Source organism: Chionomys nivalis, chromosome 9, assembly GCF_950005125.1.
Source record: "Chionomys nivalis chromosome 9, mChiNiv1.1, whole genome shotgun sequence".
In the NCBI taxonomy this organism is placed as follows: Eukaryota; Metazoa; Chordata; class Mammalia; order Rodentia; family Cricetidae; genus Chionomys; species Chionomys nivalis.
The window spans coordinates 80,530,249-80,549,172 of record NC_080094.1 but is presented as its reverse complement, the minus strand read 5'-3'; the positions used below and the strand labels follow the sequence as shown (position 1 = coordinate 80,549,172).

The 18,924-nt window shown below is 46.4% G+C and overlaps 1 protein-coding gene across 1 annotated transcript in view; it reads right to left on the bottom strand.

Annotated features, from left to right (window-relative positions):
• Nucleotides 1-18,924, bottom strand: part of Alkbh3 (alkB homolog 3, alpha-ketoglutarate dependent dioxygenase) — a 32,402-nt gene that overhangs the window by 668 nt on the left and 12,810 nt on the right. Inside the window, exons 8-9 of the mRNA XM_057781858.1 lie at nucleotides 16,202-16,411; nucleotides 401-499 (exon numbers count right to left, since the gene is read on the bottom strand). Of these exons, the coding sequence (XP_057637841.1) occupies nucleotides 401-499; nucleotides 16,202-16,411 (309 nt within the window). The remainder of the gene's footprint in view (nucleotides 1-400; nucleotides 500-16,201; nucleotides 16,412-18,924) is intronic.

Here is an 18,924-nt window from a genome sequence, read left to right as displayed (position 1 = left end):
GCAGCAAGGCATCTCTACCTTTTCTAATTGTGGCTTCTATCTAATGTGACTTCACCCACACTGACCTACAATAGTTGTTGTGTTATGAGGCCCAAGATGGCAGCCACTGAGATTTTTCCAAGCAAATTCGTGCTAGTCACATTTGAAGTGGTCAGCACACACAGTGGCCAGAGGCTGCAATGGCAGCACGGACGTGGACCCCTCTATCACTACAAAAACCAACCAGAAACCTCTGCTGAGGGGTCTGCTCTGACCGACTCCTTGGGTATGACATCACGTTATTGCTACTTGCTCAGTGTAAGCACTCGCTTCCCTCCCTACGTGTACTCTAAAACGGCTACCCCTCGGTAGGGCAGAAGCTCCCTCCAGAGAGAAATTGGTGGTCATTTCAAGTCCTCACCTGCCAGTCGGCTTGTGTGGCTCCTTCCATGATTAGCAAGGTCCCGTGATCCAGCGGTATCTTCACTCTTTCCACGTATGTATAGTCTCCATTCTCTTCCTAGAAGACAGCAGCCATTCCACTCAAGTGTTCATTCATATGGTCAAGAAGCAAGAGAACCTGGAGGCAGTTCCTCCTCAGGCAGGCTGTGGGAGCTTGCTCTGTCCCTTGGCAGCCCCTTGGCCTTAAGGCAGATAGCTATGTTGCCTCTCTACTCCTTAAGGTACTTATTTGTGACATGGGAAAGAAGATAAAAGTGGTAGCATTTGCTACACGGGGCCAGTCTGTGTCTTAGATGATGTGTGTGAAGGACTTGGGGAGCCGCAGCAGGAAGAACTGGGTAAGATCGTGGAAGTCACTGCTCCCCAGGATGTTCAGCCCATCCTGACCTAGGAGGGAGGTTCAGATTCACCTACCTCTGCTACACAGTGCTACATTACATACTGGGAAGAAATTGCCTTTGATCAAGGCATGCTTCACCTGGCAATAATATGCTAATTTACTAATTGGTAATTATTTTAAAACAATGTTTCTCAACTCGTAATGCTGTGACCCTTTAATACAGTCCCTCATGTTGTGGTGACCCCCAACCATAAAATTATTTTTTTTAAATATTTATTTATTTATTTATTTATTTATTTATTATGTATACAATATTCTGTCTGCATATATGTCTGCAGGCCAGAAGAGGGCACCAGACCTCATTACAGATGGTTGTGAGCCACCATGTGGTTGCTGGGAATTGAACTCAGGGCCTCTGGAAGAGGAGGCAATGCTCTTAACCGCTGAGCCATCTCTCCAGCCCTCCATAAAATCATTTTTGTTGCTGTTTATTAACTGTAATTTTGCTACTGTTAGGATTTCTGATGGTCTTAGGTGACCCCATGAAAGGACCATTTGACCCAGCCCCATGGGTCGCGAGCCACAGGTGGAGAGCCACTGCTTTAGAACTAACCCTAGTTCACCCCTTAGCTACTCTAGGTGTTTGGGAGATGTATTCTCAATAGCAGGAATTTCTCAAAGAAAGGCGCTCTGGCTTGACTTGGTCAGTGCTGTCAAAGCAGCCTGGCTGTTTGATGTCTATGCATTTGAGAACGGATCACAAACCCTGAGCACACTGGAGAGTTCAGCTCAGTCCTTACACTTACAGCACACCTGCAAAAGAAGCCAACAGGTGGTCTGCTCCTCTTTAAAGCGCTGGTGCAGCGAACAGCTTCCTGGCTTCCTGGCTCAGTCACCAAGAGTGAGAGTCAGCCTGGGTGAGAATGGGACAGACCTGAGCTTCCTGCTTTCTTCACTTCCTGTGGGCAGAGACAATGGGCCCATTCGGCCATCTGCCTCCCTTCCATGCAGCGGTTCTGTTTGGGTTACTGCAGGGTTTACTGTAGTGCGAGTCTGTTTATGTTTATTACTGCAGGGGTCTTTCTGAGAACTTAACTGTTTACAATAATTTCCCCAGGAAAATCTAAAATCAAAACAATACTGAACTTGTACAAACAGTCTACGTTCCAGGGCCCAACCCTTGGCAGTGACTTTGTCAAGGACAGCCAGAATTTTTACAGACAGAAGACATAAGCAATGTTTGAAACAGCTTTCGATTGATTGGCTGGTTTTGTGTGTCTGCCACCTTCTCTCTTCCAGGAATAAGTAAGCAGCGAACAATGACCTCTTGCTGCTCAGTCAAGCAGAGCGCACACTGGGAAGTGGCCCTGCCCATGGAGGCCCATGCCCACCTCCACATTCACCTACACTTCAGAAGGTAAAAGTTGGTGCTTGGAAAAAGTATGCCAGACACAGGACATAAATGCCTTGCTAGAGAAAAGAAAGCAAAAGAGAGGGTCCATTCTTCATGACATCAGAGGGCTTCAAGGCTTAACACAGACTGAAAGGCAGGTCTGCTCAAGTTACAACTTGGCTGGAGGCAGAAGGATCTCTCCTGCTCTCTATAGTATCAGCGTGTGTGTGTGTGTGTGTGCGTGTGTGTGTGTGGAGGGAGTGGGGAAGGGTCAACATGGCATGAATCTGTAACTGTATAGACACTATGATGAGAGCGAAATGACGCTCAGAGAAAAGACTTCACACCACACAAGGGCAATTCTGAGACCTTCTAGAACATCCACAACACTGCGGGGAGGTAGAGGTGCTGAGAGCAATGTGGGGGTTGGGAGTGCACACTATAATTCCATCTGGAACCATGAAGTTGACTACATCTGAGGCAAAAGAGAATTCTGCATGCAAGAGGCCAGCACCAGCACTATGGAAACGAGCTTAGCACACGCGCTCTCCACTCGATATTCTATGATCTGAATTCTTCAAGGAGACAAAGTTTCAGGCATATTCTGAACATATAATATTCAGCACAACCACTAGCTACACCAAAAGACAGGTCCTTGAGGGTGAGCACTCACGTGGTGCTCAGCATGTGGTCGGAGAGGTAATACTGCTTCTTCCCTGCTTGTAATGTATCCCTCCTAACACCAGCGACTTAGAAAACTGTTCCTAATTGCAGGAGATGGGCAGTAATTAGGGCAAGTGTGGTGGTTTGAAAGAAAATAGCTCCTAAAGGAGTGGCACTATTGGGAGGTATGGACTTGTTGAAGGAAGTGTGTCACTGTGAGGGTGGGCTTTGAAGTGTCTTTTGCTCAAGTTTCCCTCAGTGTGACTGACAGTCAACTTCCTGTTGCCTGAAGGATGTAGGGCTGTCAACTCCAGCACCACGTCTACCTGCATGCCTCCATGCTCCCTGTCATGATGAACCTCTGACACTGTGAGCGAGCCGCCCCAATTAAATGTTCTCTCTGTAAGAGATATCATGGTCACAGTGCTTGTTCTGGGTGATTTGCTGAGCAGGGGCCTCACTATCAGAGAAGTTCATTCATAGCTACCAATGGCTACATTTCCTCTGTGACCCTCTGCTGTACCTAAACAGGACAACAATGTGCAGCTTAAGATGAAAATGTCTAACCCTGCTATTAGCTAAAAGAAGTTTCCAGGCTAACAGTCCACCTATGGGGAGTGATTGGTGACTGTAGATGTTCTGAAGTTTTCCCTCTTATTTTAACCTAATAAATAGAAGGAAAAGCCACACGTTGCTTATTTTTCTACCCTCACTGAAGAGAACCTTCACTCTCCAAGTACAGCAGTTCATCTGGATGCTCGGGCACTCTTTCCTAAGGAATGCTGGGGCTCTGCACATTCCTGCCCTCATCCTACGAAGGTGCTGTCCTATTTACTTTCCTTAGGAAGAAGGTACTTAGGGGGAAACCCTGGTTGTGTTCATTGCTATGTCATTATTGACCACACAGACAGAAAACTAGGTAATTTCCTTCTCATTAAAAAGGTAATGCACAGTATGGAATTTGGATTTTTCAGGTAATCACGTCTTTCTTGTCCTAAAGGGTGTTAGAAATTTCAGCCACCATTACTTCAAAACCTTCACATTTTCTTATAATAACACATCATGACTCATGTAAGGGATGCAGTTCTAACTTTTCAGCGTCAGTTTTGCCACTCACAGTTGGGGGAAGGGCTGTGTGCTGCTGTTGGTTAGAAACACTCGTGACTAGGGCACATCAGTAGATGGATGCTAAGTGACGGAGGACGTGCCAATGACACGCTGACCAGAGTCCACACGCAGTACTCCATCTATACATCATTTCCGCTTCTAATGGATGAGCACTTGGCTGTCTTTAAATAGTAACGGTTCAAAACTACTGCCATGCAATACTGCTTTGCACAAGCATCTTCTTTTCTTGACACTCACAGATACATTTGGCTATCTGTGTGCCAGGCACTGTACCAGTGCTGGGCACAGTAGTGAAGATTAATCCATTGTGAGACTGAGATTTTAATACCCCACTGTTGCCGATCTGCTGCTGCTGCTCTTTGTGAAGGACTAAGAAAAGGTGCCTCAAGACATAATACCTTGGGTAGAGTATTAAAAATGGAACACCTGGGCAAAGGTATGACCTTTAAGGTGCTTGATTATCGTGCCAACCTGCTTCTCCAAAAGCTTTTGGCAGTTGGTAATTCCAGGAGGAAAACATGGCACTACGGATGATCTGGAGAAGACTACCCGTTGCTGGTGGTGGGGAAATGAGGGAAGGGACGACACAAGGAAGCAGCCAGCTCCACATTCCCCATGTGCACACCCACTGTTGGCTCCTCCACTGCAATCTCTGTCCGCTATGCTGTGGGGTTAACACTTTCTAACTCATCCGTGACCACAGACACTGAGCTGGCAAACCGTTCACCGCGGCATAAGTCTGGCAGGTACTGTCCTTGTATCCTTCTGCCTTTTAACTATTGTTTGGTGTTGGATAGCTCAAGAGTTTCTGGACATGACTCAAATGACCTTTCTTTGGCCTCTTTCATGGGTTTTATGCTTAGAAAGGCTTTTTCCATCCTGAGGAAAGTTAAAATATACAACTGCATTTCCTTAGAGGAAAAAAAAGATCTCACATTTTTAGACTTAACTCTTTAAACTGCAGTTTTGTTTTGTGAGCTTTTGTTTGTTTTCCATGCTTTTGGAGTTGGGGAAAAGGGGCGAGGTTTCATGCGTGGCAGGCAAGCACTCTACCACTGAATTACCCACTAGATCCAATGTTTCTCATAACAATATCCAAGTACTGAATGGAAGGCTTCCTGCTAGGCTTGTAGACAGGTTTAACTGTGCTGGTAGCATGGTGGAGGTGGGCAAGTCGGGCACTACATACATCACACATAGCCATCACTAATCCTCAATGCGAACCCACAGGGAAGTTCTATCCATTTCTCATAAGCTCGGGGAACTAGAATGAAAAGCTGGCAGGAGGCAGGGCAGGAGGTGGGCACAGACCTGTGAGTGCCCAAGCCCACGATCACGTCCCCTCAGAGCTTTCACATGGTGAACTCCTATCCACACTGCCTCCTCATGACATGGCACGTTCACCTTACAGGAGGGAGCCAGCACCTTCGAGGAGCATAAAAGACAGATGCAGTCAGGGGTGACAGAGCGGGCGGTGGGGACCCCGAGGAGCCCAGTGTCTGCAAACTGGGGTGAATGCTGATGCAGAGCAGCCTCTCTCACTGTTGCCCAGCGCTGGCTCATCCTCTGGCTTTTCTGGGAAAAAAGCTAAGTGGGGATTTTATATGAAATCTCCAGTTGGAAACGTGGGCAGTTAATTTAGTCTCTGAAGGCCACACCTAGCTCAAGGTCTTCTCAGTGTGCTGCTGCAGGACCTCAACCTAACTGTCCTGCTTATACACCAGTCGCCCTGGCTAGTCTGTAACCTCCCAGAGCCAGCTGTCATTGCTGCTTTTCCTGGACCCCTTACCCCGTGCCACACTCTACTCTGTCTTCAGATATCATATTGCTGTCTCCCCCACAGCAGAAAGGCTCCCCAGTGTGTGCTGGGCTAACAGCAGAATATCTGGTACTCTACATCTCTCTGAGCCCCTGAAGAGCAATTAAAGAAAACTCTCCCTTGTTACTAGGACCCTAATGAAAACAAGACACAAATGAGCAGAAAGGGCAGTCAAGGTAAGCGCCTGCTACCTGCTTCTCCTGTCCCAAGCTCACAGGACGCACTGGGCACATGGCAATCGCTAGTTAGCACACTAGAGGCATCAGAGGAGACTCACAGGCTACAGCGGCCCTGGAAGTCCAGACAGTACTTAACAAGGAGGTATCAAGCATGCCTAAAAGGCAGGCAGATAATTCAGGAGAACAGAGAACCACACAAGGAATAATGGGAACACCGTGCAGGCCAGGTGCAGATAATGTGCACACCTGACAGCCTGGTTATGGGTTTCTTCCTGCCCATTTGCCCTAGCAGCAGCAATGGCCTTTTCTGAGCTATTAAACCAAATGACAGAAACAGCTCAAGGTCAGCTCTGAGCTCCTTTCCCTCTGTTCTCTTGTCTTGGAAACGACAAATCCCACTGCTTTAGTACTCATTAATAAACTATTACTTTAAGTTCAACAGTTTCTAAGCCATCCTGCAATAAGGTGATGCTATGTCTGTTATTACCTTATTTGTACAATGAGGACAGTAACAGCAATAACTTGAGATTCAGGAAAGAAGGGCAAAACTTTTAGAATGTGGCCCTGTAGATGGGCAACATGATAAATGACATTTGTTATCAGAGCTTCACCTGGTGGAACTCACGATCTGGATGACGTCTCTGACAACTGAAACCACATAATGGCCTACTTTACATGTGTAAGTTCCAGGCATCATAAACCTAGCATGCATTCCTGGGGCTAGAGATTAAGAACACTTGACGTTCTTGCAGAGAACCTAGGTTAGGTTCCTCCCACCAACATGATGGCTCACAACCCTGTAACTCAAGTTTCAGGGGACCCTATGCCCTCCTCTGACCTATATAGGCCTGGCATGCCAGTGGCATGTGCACATACATGCAGACACTCAAAACACAAAAATAAATCTTGAAAGGACCTCTTTACAAAAGGATAAAATCGAATCAAGAAATCTTTCTTATACCACCTGAGTTAGCAGCAGCATCTCCATCCACCAAGGAAAAAAGCCAAAACCATGGGAGCCATTCCTGGTTCTTGCACCCACATCTGAAACACTGGCAAGTTCTGCTGCTTCATCTCTCCAAACATCCCTCAAATCTACTCTCTCCTCCTCCTCCCACAGCATCTGGTTCAAGTTAGCAGCCTCCCATTGGGTCTACTGCTTCCCAGGTAGTCTACCTATTGCTATTGCCTGCCCTGCTGTTATCCACACAGAGCCACAGATCACATCCCAGCCTGCACTGATTCCCACTGTGCACAGAGTAAAACCCACACTCCTTCCAATTGTACAGCTCCTGGGACTTCCATCTTTCTCCTGTTCAGTGTCATATCCCCAGAGCTAAGCACAGTGCCCAACACACAGTAGGTACTAAGTTAATATCTGGTTGGTGGGGAGGAGAAAGGTGGAAATGCCACCACTCCTAAAATTACTATCTGGCATTGGGGCAATGGGCAGAGGATGATACAGAATGGGGCTGAGAGCACCCAGGGAAAGGCAGTTTTGGGCATTTGGATATGTGGTAAAAGAGCCTGGGATGAAGATGTCACCGGGAGATGGATGAAATCTTTAGACATTTCAATGAAGAACTAGCAGCAAGATAGGGCGGAGGATGGTGCATGCCAGCATTTTTGAGGCAAGAGGATCATAAGCTCAAGGCTATCTTGGGCTACATGGCAAGATCATGTTTTAGAAAAGAAAGAAAAAAAAAAGGAGAAGGAAAGAGTGAGAGAAGAAAAGGAGGAGAGAAAGAAAAAAAAGGAATCAGAAAGCCAGGACAGTGGCATAGTAACTATAGTCTTTTTGGGGGTGGCTCGGCGGGGGGTGGGGGATGTTCAAGACAGGGTTTCTTTGTGTATCTTTGGCTGTCCTGCAACTCACTCTTGTAGACCAGGCTGGCCTCGAACTCACAGAGATCCGCCTGCCTCTGCCTCCCGAGTGTTGGGATTAAAGGTGTGCGCCACCATCACCCGGCTTCTCTCTTCTTTTATAACCTCCCCACTTTCTCATTTAGAATTTTGTGTGCGCACGCGCATAGCCGCACAGGTGTATGTGGAAGTCAGAGGTCAGTCCAGCTTCCCGCCGTACTGAGGCAGACCCTGCATCTGTATCGCTGTCTAGTTTCAGTCATTTCACTCCATGCTAGCTGGCACATGAGCTCGCCTCCCACCCCTGGAATCCGGGGACTACAGATGTGCATCACTGCATTCTAAAGACAAGCTCAAGTTGTCTGCTCGTCAACCACCCTGGTTGGTTGAACTTGCATGTTTGCTCTTTTGCTCCCCATCCCAACAGCCAGCTCCCCGCCCCCAGAGGGGCAGTGTTGGGGGAATTAGTCCCAGGGCCCTGAAGTACTCTACCACTCAGCTACACCTCATCCTTAAATCTGTGCTTCATAACCAAGGGCAGCCAAGGCGCTGGAACATGGACAGAAGCAGGTAGAGCTTCCTCAACATGACAGCAGATATAATGGAGCCCCCACCCCTACAAGCTCTCTGGCCCAAGGAACAGACAACTGGTAAAACTGATAAGTATACTAAAAGCTGTTGCTTCTTTTTTTTTTTTTTCCAATCTGCAATATTTTAAACAGTAAATGCAGCTACCTATGTGCTAAGGCCACATGTCCCCTTTTGCCCTACCTCCCAATACATGGCTATGCCAATAAAGGCCCTTTCGTCAACAATACCATTCCATTGCAGCTGGTTTCCCTACAGTGTTTCTATTACCTGTGAGTACCTGGCTGGCATCGACGCTGCTTCATGGGTCAGGCACACCAACAGCAATACTGAATGCAGTGGTGAAAAGGGACCTCACAAAGACATCTCTGCAGTTATTCTGCTGACTCACCTCACAAAGGACAGTATCCTGGGCATTGATCCGAAGCACACTACTTTAAAAACAGAAGCAGCCCCTCTGAGATGAGATCTGAAAAAGCAGAGCTTTGGACCACAGAGTTCAGTGGTTCAAAACCAACCATTTGAAGTTCTCTTGCTACATACAAATGTCTGGAATTTTAGCAAATTTCTTCTTGGTTTTTGGCATTCGTTAGGTTTGAAAGGTTCTGGAGAGTAAGTGAGGAAAGTAAGCAGAAAGGGCAGGTGGGTGCGACCAGTTACACCACTCCAGTCACTGATCTTGTGGGACCACACCAGTGCCTTGATGGCTCACAAGACAGTCTGGCGGCCCGAGCAGTCCTTGGCTGCAGCACAGTTCTTTGTAGAACACTGCAGCCCACACCAGCAGGCAGATCCCTGGCCTTCCTCCTCAACCAGCCGTGCTAGAAGGGAAGCACTCGCTGATGGTGTTTACTGTTCAGATTTATTGTTGGCATAGTCCTGGGGGTTGGGTGGGGCAGGCAGTTATGGAACTGAAGCAACAGCAAGCCCAGCTTTTCACTCAGAGCTGTAGCCACTCGAGCTACTGGATATTGCCTGGAAATCTGAAGTTAGTGATGAGGATGCTGTTTTCAGTGACACACACTTCCTAGAGATGCAGTCCAAAGGAAGTGCTATCATCAAAGATCACAGCGCCAGAAACAGCCTTCGTCCTCTGAGAGCAGGAAAGCACACAGCTGCCCGGCATGCAGCTGACCACACCACTCCAGAGGTGACCCACCAATAGCAGAGTGCTCGTCCAGCTATTCCTGGGCATGACCTGACCACACAGACCTCACATTTCCTCCTGCGCCTTCCATCACATCCTTTGGCATTCCTGTTCACAAAGAGAAAGGCTGCCTACATCCTCAACCTGAAGGGACCCTCTTCCTCCTCATCCTAACTGAGACCTAGCAGTCTCCACAAATACAGACATCCCCTGAAGCCCTCTCATACAGGAGATGGTCACCTCTCAATCTAGTAAGGGTAGAGCATCCTTCCCCCTCCCTAACACCTGTGGACCACTACTGCAATATCTCCTTAAAAATTCCTGCTCCTTCCAGCTCAAGTTTGCTCTCCTCTGTCTTCTTTTCCCTTGGCCCCAGCTGTAAACAATGTCTAATAGGCTCCTCATTGGCCTTGCTCTGCTCTTGCTCCTTTCTAGCTTGGGCTCCACATAAGAAAAGCACTGACCATTTACAGCATTCACCCAGGCCAAGTTCTGCTTCACACGTTCATTGGCCTCTTCATGTACTGAAATGTCCTCCTTGAAATTCCCAAGAGTCTGCTGGATCCAGCCCTGCCCATCTCTCCTTCTCTTCACCTACACCGCTCCTCATGCTGGCTCACTGTGCCCCAGGATGGGACTTCCTATCTCTTCAAAAACACTAAGTCCTTTTCTCCTAAGTTATACAGCCATCCTCCAAGAAAGAATCACCAGAACCCTCAGGAACAGTCTTAGAGTATTGCAAATGGTAGGAAAAAACTCTACTGCTCTGATAAGGCTTTAAGGTCAAATTTGCTGGCAAACTTCATGCATAACAATTGCATACATGGAAATACAATAAATTATTTTGAAAAACATGGTTTTAAATCCAGGAGTACAGAAGTGGAGATGACTGATAAAGCATGAGATACCAAGTCTGGATCCCCATTATCCATATAAAAAGCTGGGCATGGCACCATGTGACTGCAATCTCAGCACTGGGAGGCAGAGACAGAAGGATTCCCTGGGGCTTGTTAATCACAGTCTGGCCGAACCAGTGAGTTTGTGTTCAGTGGGAAACAGTGTCTCAAAAGATAAGGTGGAGAGCAATCAATCAATGAAGTCACCCAGAGTCAACCTCTGTTTTCTCCACACATACACAGACACCCTTCCCCAACACTAAAAACCAAACCAAACTACTAAACCTAGGGTTGGCAAGATAGCTCCTATCATCCAGCCTGATGATATGAGTTTGATCCCCAGGACCCACATGGTGGAAAGAAGAGAACCAACACACTCCTAAAAGTTGCCACCGATCTCACATGCGCTGACACACACACATATTACTGACACACACACACATGCATATGAATGTAAATGAAAAGAAAACCTCTGAATCATTTCACTGGGCATGGTGGCATAACTATAATCAAACACACAGAAAGCTGAAGCGGGAAGATCCAAAATCCCAGGTCAACCTGGGCTACATAGTGAGAGGCTTTACAGATAAACAAGCAAAAGTAAAACTTGGGAACTAGTTATTTCCGAAACATATCAGGGCACAAATTGTGGCTGAGGCAAGGTCCCAAGAAAGCAAATGATAATTCCAAGTCTTCCAGAGCTTCAAGTCTGAAGGTAATGTATCAAGTCCTAAGGGCAATGCTTCTTTCTTTACTCACCCTCCCAGGCACCTTTCTTTTCCCATTCCCACCCTCCAAGGAGTTCAAAGCCCCTCACTATTTCTGACCGGTGGCTGCCCCGTTCTTGGGGTCCCACTATACTCTTACCACGTTTACTTTTTTAAGCTCCAGCACAGCATTTAGAGTGGCTCAAATCCACTGACTACTCCAACAGCCCTCTTGGAAAAGGCATTTCAATGATTCCCTTAAACTTCCTTTCACTGGCTGGGCGATGGTGGCACACACCTTTAATCCCAGCACTCGGGAGGCAGAGGCAGGCGGATCTCTGTGAGTTCGAGGCCAGCCTGGTCTACAAAGGGAGTTCCAGGACAGGCTCCAAAGCTACAGAGAAACCCTGTCTCGAAAAACCCAAAAAAAAAAAAAAACCCAAAACAAAAAACAAACAAAAACTTCCTTTCACTGGATGGTGTTTGAGAAGAACACGGTCAATCAGGGCAGACGCCTGGACGGTGGTCAGCTGTAATGTCAGCCCCTGGGGGGAGGCTAACTGTGAGCCTGAGGCCAGGGGAGTTAAAACAAGCAAGATTCTGTCTCAAAACAATTAAAAGGACAGATGATGATAACTAAAAACTGTAGCAGAGGGGGCCACTGCCTGTGGTGGAGGCTCAGCCACTAACTTTGAATGCCACACAATTCCAGGCTGTCCAGCTTCCAAGGTTAAGCTATAACCTTCCAGTGCTATAACATCTTAGATCTCAATATCTTCCTTGTTTTCTAAACGCTCTGGAAAAAAAAAAATCAATATTTATGATCAAGATGACTTTTTAATTCTCCAGTATTCCCAGGAGTGAGTATATTATAAATCATTTAGTGAAGTGTGTTCTCAGAGACTCTACCATTAGTCTTGCTTTTGCAGCCACCCCCTCTGCTGTGAGGCACACCCTTCTTCCTTGCCGGGAAAAGGAATGGCCAGAGAGAAGCCTCTTTTGCCTCAACTCAATCATCTCAATGTGGAGAGAAACCCCTCCTACAGGCACGATTCAGCTGATCAGGAAAAGAGCTCATCCAAGGTAATTTGCTACAAAAACAAGGCTTTTGGCATCTAACCCTCCAGTGCATCACAAACTTCCTGCTATTATCTAATAACCCCCCAGCCATCACCGTTTCCACGGTAACCGACAGAGAAATAGCAGCCTGCCAAGCGCCTTTTGTAGCTCCTTTTCTAGTTTGCTCTTCTGTATAGAATTAGTTAGATGGGGAAAGAACCAGGCTAATCTCTGCAAACAGGAACATGATGTAGTCTGGAAAGTACAACTGGGCTCTGGATAAGTAGTGCAGAAAAGCTTTCAGAAACCCACTCTGATAGGGTACAAAAGGTCTTTTGACGTGGATTTGGTAAGTTTTCCCTCATCTTTGGACAGGGCAGGCTGGCACTGGCCAGTTTCTGATTTAACCCACACCAAAGGAAGGGACAGGATGCAGAACAAGACCAACAAAGACTACTGTGCCCTTTGAACCTTACTGCCACTAGAGGAAAAATCAGAGTCAGACTCCACAGGCCGGGAGCAGAGGACAGTGAAGGGAAGGATGGGCACCCTGTTCTTCCATGTGTAATCCTGAAGGCATGGGCTCCATAAATCAGAGGGTGTGTAGCGACCAGAGATCTCCTTCCATGTCAGCAAGGGAGAAACTGTTTGAAATAGTGTGTAGAACACGGGGCAGCTTTCAGAAGATCAGTAGCCAGGCTGATCTAGGTACCAGACTGCAAAGCAAGCAGCTGTTACAGGGGTGGAAGAGTCTGAATCTGTTATGAAAAAAAACAATTCTCTTTCTGGGCACGGTGGCAAATGCAATTACAGCACTGGGGAGACAGAGGTAGGAGGGTCAAAAGTTCAAGGCTATCTTTGTTACACAAGATCCTGTCTCAAACAAACAAACAAACAAGAAGTCTTTGAAAGTAGCCTCCAAAGGCCTCTGTCTCAAAACTCCACAGATAGGTGAAACACAAAAAATCTCTTGGCTTTATCTGCTTCAGATGAGAAAGCAAATCAATGACAGCTCTCGTCCGACAGGTCAAAGCTAACAGGAGTGTAGAAAACTCCCTCCTACAACCATCTTGTTGGCAGACAGGAAAATTACAACGGCAGTGACATTCAGAGACAGGTCCTAAGAGCTGCAAGTCAGACTCCACGTGCCACACAGAAGAGTGACTTATCCTGTTTAACTTTGGGTTGTGAGTCATGAGTCTTATTCTCTGAGCCACTACCTGAATTCAGACAGAAAAGTAGACAAAGATTTGAATAGCTGACTCCCTTGAATCCTTCAGGAAAAGGCCTATTTGCAATAAGATGTATGCCCTGAGAAATATTTCCATAGCTGTCAACTCAAAGTAAGGCCTCTGCATTTGGTTACTTTTATGGGTTCCAGAGTTTTGGAATCTGTTAATGAAGTCTGAGTGAGTCCTCCAAAGTTTAAACATGTGCTGTGTTTACTCAAGTGGAACTTCTAGGCTGTAATCACCAATGTGTGATTATAATCTCGAACACAATAACACTCAGCTTCTCCATCTTAAACAAAAGTCAAAATTGAGAGTATGTACAAGAATTATGCCAAATTCAATCCCAGTTGAAATGAGGCCAGAAGTCAAAACTTACTAGAGCCAGTAACCTGGGGTACTGACTGTTTATGTTTCTTCCCAAACTCATTTCCGCAGCCAACTTTATTTCAAGACCTCAGATAAATTTTCTCACTTATGAGATGTATTATGTTCCATTAGCTCAGCTGGCACAGTTGGAGTCCAGGGACACCGAGGGGACTTGATCTCTTCCATCACTCCATGACCATGCATTTCCCAGGTTCCTGAGAACAGACTTCAGGAAGCCTAAGGAGGCAGCCTCAGTGTGGGCAGTCTCTCTTAAACAGAGATTTGTTGCACATGGCCACACCCAGAAACAACGCTGTATGTGTTTGCTGTGTTTGCCGACCAACCTACAACGTAACAAATTACTACCAAGACGGAGTTCTAGGCCACCACGTGCTGGGCTTTTGCTTGGTTTGTTTGTGGTGCTGATAGAATCGGGGCCTTACTCATGTGCTTTAAGCTACATCCCTAGGCCCCGAGACAGGTCTTCCTATGAGAGAATGAGGAGCCCTGTGCTGGGAGGGTGACAGTCAGGGGTGTTTCTGGACACCAACGCACTGTTAATGTTTAGCAGTTGGGAGCAAACACTGAAACTAACTACCCAGAAAGCATACTTTGGGGATTCTTAAGTTCCCACCTATAAATAGGCCCCTAATTTTTTTCATAAGGGGGTGGTGTTGAATGTATATGGGCAAGCAGTCACTGAAACACTTGGCAACAAAGCAAGTAACTGTGAAGAACCAAAGAGAGGGTGACACCAAAGCTTCCAGTATGAGAGCGAGGGGAGCTGCATCTCCCCTACAGCTACACCTGCAGCCCAGGACCCACCTGGAGAAGGGATGGGGCCCACCGTCTGCTTAAGGAGAGGGTCTGAAAAGCCATCAGGCACATAGTGCTCCCCCGCTATCTCTAATATCGGAGTCTTACACAGGCAAGAAGAACTTTCCATATGTGCCCCTGGGATCCAAGTGTGGGCCCGTGTATAGAAGTGTAACCATGTGTAAAAGACACCAACAAAGGCCAGATATTTGGTGCTCAACTCACACTCCCTAATCCTCAAGAAGGCTGCTCCCTAGTCGTCGAGAAGGCTGCTGGAGAATATGGTCATGGTTCTTACCCTGGTGACTGAGAATGCTCTACAACAACAAGCAAAGTTTAGGTGGGAACCAAACTGAAGCAAAATTGATCAACGGAAATAATACCAACGATTAGAGTTTGACGTCATATGTGCCAAGTAACTCAGTATGCTATAAAACAGCACGCCTGGAAACCCAATGGCACTGCAGCCTGCATGGCCTGTTAACTGCATTCTTACAGAAGTATCTAATGCAGAGGAGACAGGAGCTCTGAGCAAGTCAGGAGGACTGAATTAGGTCATAATCAAAACACAGCCTGCTGGCCTTTCACACTGATGGGGCCTGATTTAATGATGCGAGCTGAATAGCCGGAACTCTGGAATCAGAATGACTTAGTGAGTTTCTTCTCTTGGAGTTTCTTCTAGCTTTCTATCTTTGTTCTAAGATTCCCTTTTGATTCAAAACATTAAGGCAGGACTTGGGGATCAGTAGTTCTGAATCTTACTAATGTCATGTAATCTACATGAGAACTAGGGCGAAAACTGAAATTAAAGTTAGTTTAGTCACTACTTTCCAGCCTCAACTTAGGCACACTACTGCCTGAGAATCTGGGTTGAGCTTCCTCTCGCTCAAGAAGTCACAGGCTCGGGCTGGAGAGATGGCTCAGTGGTTAAGAGCATTGCCTGCTCTTCCAAAGGTCCTGAGTTCAATTCCCGGCAACCACATGGTGGCTCACAACCATCTGTAATGAAGTTTGGTGCCCTCTTCTGGCCTGCACAGGCCAGACATACACACAGACAGAATATTGTATACATAATAAATATTTTAAAAAAAAAAAAAAGAAGTCACAGGCTCACACAGCCTTTCAGAAGAAGACTAGAAGACAATGAGGATTTGCATGATGCTCCCTCCCAGAACAGAAGTATGCCACACAGTCAATTCAGGGCCTCTTTCTTGAGTTTTCGGAGTCTCCCTAACTCTGAGTCACCCTTCTGTGACTCTTCACACATAGCATGCGCCACAGGTGCAATCCCTCAGATGCTTTGCATAGGACTGGGACTGTCCCTCCTTTCCAGCAGTGGTACTGGGCCCACAGGACCTGGTGAAGGGGACAATTCCTGCTGGATAAGCAAATGCACGAGTGGGTACTTTGGAAGACACACATTTGGAGGAGGCAATCAAATGAAAATGTTTCACCAATGTTATGTACTCCTACCCCTAATCCCAGAAAGGGCAGCTTTTAAGTCTGGGTTCTTCACTGATTAGGTGTAAGGGAGGAAAATGTGTTTAAGGCAGAGAATACTTACAGGTGGGGGTTTCTTCCTCATCTCAAAGGTCCGAGTGGCACCAAAACTAAGTGACGCGATGACTGGGCAGCTCCCCAGCGAGGGTTCGTCATCACTGTGCCAGTCCACACTGTCCTTCTCGTCCCGGTAAAGATTGCACAGCAAGGAGTTGAAGATGTGGCCAGTGTTCTCCTCAATGCGGCTCTTCAGAGTGCACAGCACAGGATGCCACTGGCAGCAAGCCGAAGCAAGTGCAGGGACAGGCACACAAGGCACAGTAGGCAGGCATGGGAGAACAGAAAAAAAGGCAAAATGAGCCAAGCTCTGAGCAGGGCAATGTAATAAACAGAAGGCAGAAGAGTAGAGTAGTCTCCTCCCTCCGTCTCTATGCTGAAGCAAGTCAACCTCCTCCACTGGAGTAGGAAAGCACTAAATCTGAAGGCTGGAGCCTGTCCACCCTCTCGTCTCTCTCGCATCCTCACAAAGCGGCCAACGCCAGCACGCTCAGGGTGGCTCTGGAAAGGCAGTGCTGTGCTAAGTGGAGCAGCGAAGTGACAGCCAGTGAGTCCACACACTCAGGCTCAAGTGAAGAACAGGAGCGCTCTCAACTGGGTGCCTTCCATCCATCCTATTCCTATTTTAGTCTCAACAATAGATTTGCTTTGTTGAAAAATAATTAATATTTAGAGTAGCTAGCTTCCTAAAAAACAGAACCCAAATCTTTGGCATGGTGCTGTGAGCCAGTAATCTTAGCACTTGGGAGGCTGAGGCAAGCTTGAGGCCATCCTGGTCTAGGCTATGCCAACAATCACATGTGGTCCTTTTCTTTTCTCTAGAATGGGACCCAGAGCACACTCTTAGAACTGTAAAGTTACAGACTTAACCATACTGCACAGCACAGCTTGCTGTCCATAGCTAGTTCAGTGATGTAGTTTGCAGTGTGGCCACGTACACAGAAAGTTATGAACATCAGTCACAGGCTGTGCACTGGCTCCACGAGAGCTCTGTGTCTTACTAAATCTCAAGAGCCCAGCAAACACTTTAGGACAGTGGCTTTCAACCTTTACACTACCAAAATGATTGATGTCCTCATTTTACTGTTGTTGATGGAGCCAGGAGCTCACTATGTAGCTCTGGTTGGCCTGGAACTTGCTATGTAGATCAGGCTGATCTTGAACTCACAGAGATCTGCCTGCCTCTTTCTCCCAAGTGCTGAAGTTAAAGGTGTGCACCACCACGCCCAGTCTCAGCCTTCATTCTTTTACGTTATAGTTATTGATATTTACTATATTAAAATTAAAGCTGAACTGAGAGTGGTGGTACATGCTATAAAGCCAGGGAGGCTGAGGCAGGAGGATAGAGTTCAAAACTAGCCTGGGCCATACAGCAAGACCCTGTGTCCAGATAAATAAATATACCATTGGCAATTCATTCAAAAAGCAACAGCAAATCAACATAACTGCATATGAAGAATGTAATTTCAATATAAGACTGTGGTGAGAGCGGCTCCGCTTTGCAAACATAGTGTCTGTCTACACGGGAGGCAGCCGGCTCCCTGCTTCTGCATTTACTCCGCTAAAATTAGCGCACAGCCCTGTCAGAGAGCAGCTTTGCTTTGTGACTGCATCAAAGCTCAGCCGTGGAGGATTCCTTGAGGTAGCCCCACTTGGGATCTGACGCTATCTCAAACTTTTCTTGTTTTTCCAGTGGTTTACATCAAAATCTGAATGGATCTTTACCCTTTCTTTACCCTTGCAAGGTTTTTGTCAGCTGGGAAACAGCACTCACTGAGTCACACAGATCTTCTAAACCTTCGCACATGTCACCACCCAGCCACGACACTGTAAATACTGTCACTGAGTTCATCAAACAAGTCTAGGTCATGGAAAAAGCCAGGCTCACAGCGATGGACGCTTAGTTTCCCCAGAGTCTGGTTTCTGCTTGGAAATTCAACTTTTATCATTGACAACAAACCCTGGACACTGTTTTTACTAAAGTGAAACTAATTTCATTTACTGGTGAGGAAATATCAGTCAGATTCTCAGATCTGACAAAGAGGTCTGTTTGCCACCTGTTTTATATAAAAGCAATCTACGGGGAGAACAGCTTACAACTCAAGCACACTCAGTTTCTAGGAGATATGCCGTATGTATTCTTTCAGTTTTATCAAATGAACTATTAAGATGTACTTGAAATTAGTTTTTTTTTTTTTTTTTTTTTGTCTGTCTGTTTTTTAAGACAGGGTCTCTCTACATAGTCCTGGCTATCTTGAAACTCTCTCTTTGAACAGGCAGGCAGATCTCTAAGTAAAAGCACTTACCACTTAGGCCTGGATTAGTATTTTTATTTTTAATTGGAAAAAAATTAGATTTATTTTCACCTTGTGTGTATGTGTTTTTATTTTATAAGTATTTTTGCTGACATGAATGTATTTATACTATCTGTGTGCCTGGTGCTCAGAGGTCAGAAGAGGGCATCAGATCGCTTAGAACCACAGTTACAGTCGGTTGTGAGCAGCCATGAGCATAAAAAACTAAATCCAAGTCCTCTAACACAAGCAACAAATGCTCTTAACCTCTGAGCTATCTCTATAGTGCCTTAACTGTTGAAATTACATTCTTTTATTGCGTGTGAACATGCGCCCACGTGTGCACAGCACACATGTGAAGTGAAGGTCAGAGGACAATTTTACAGGAACCAGTTCTCCACTTCCTCCATGTGGGTTCATGGGATTGAACTCAGAT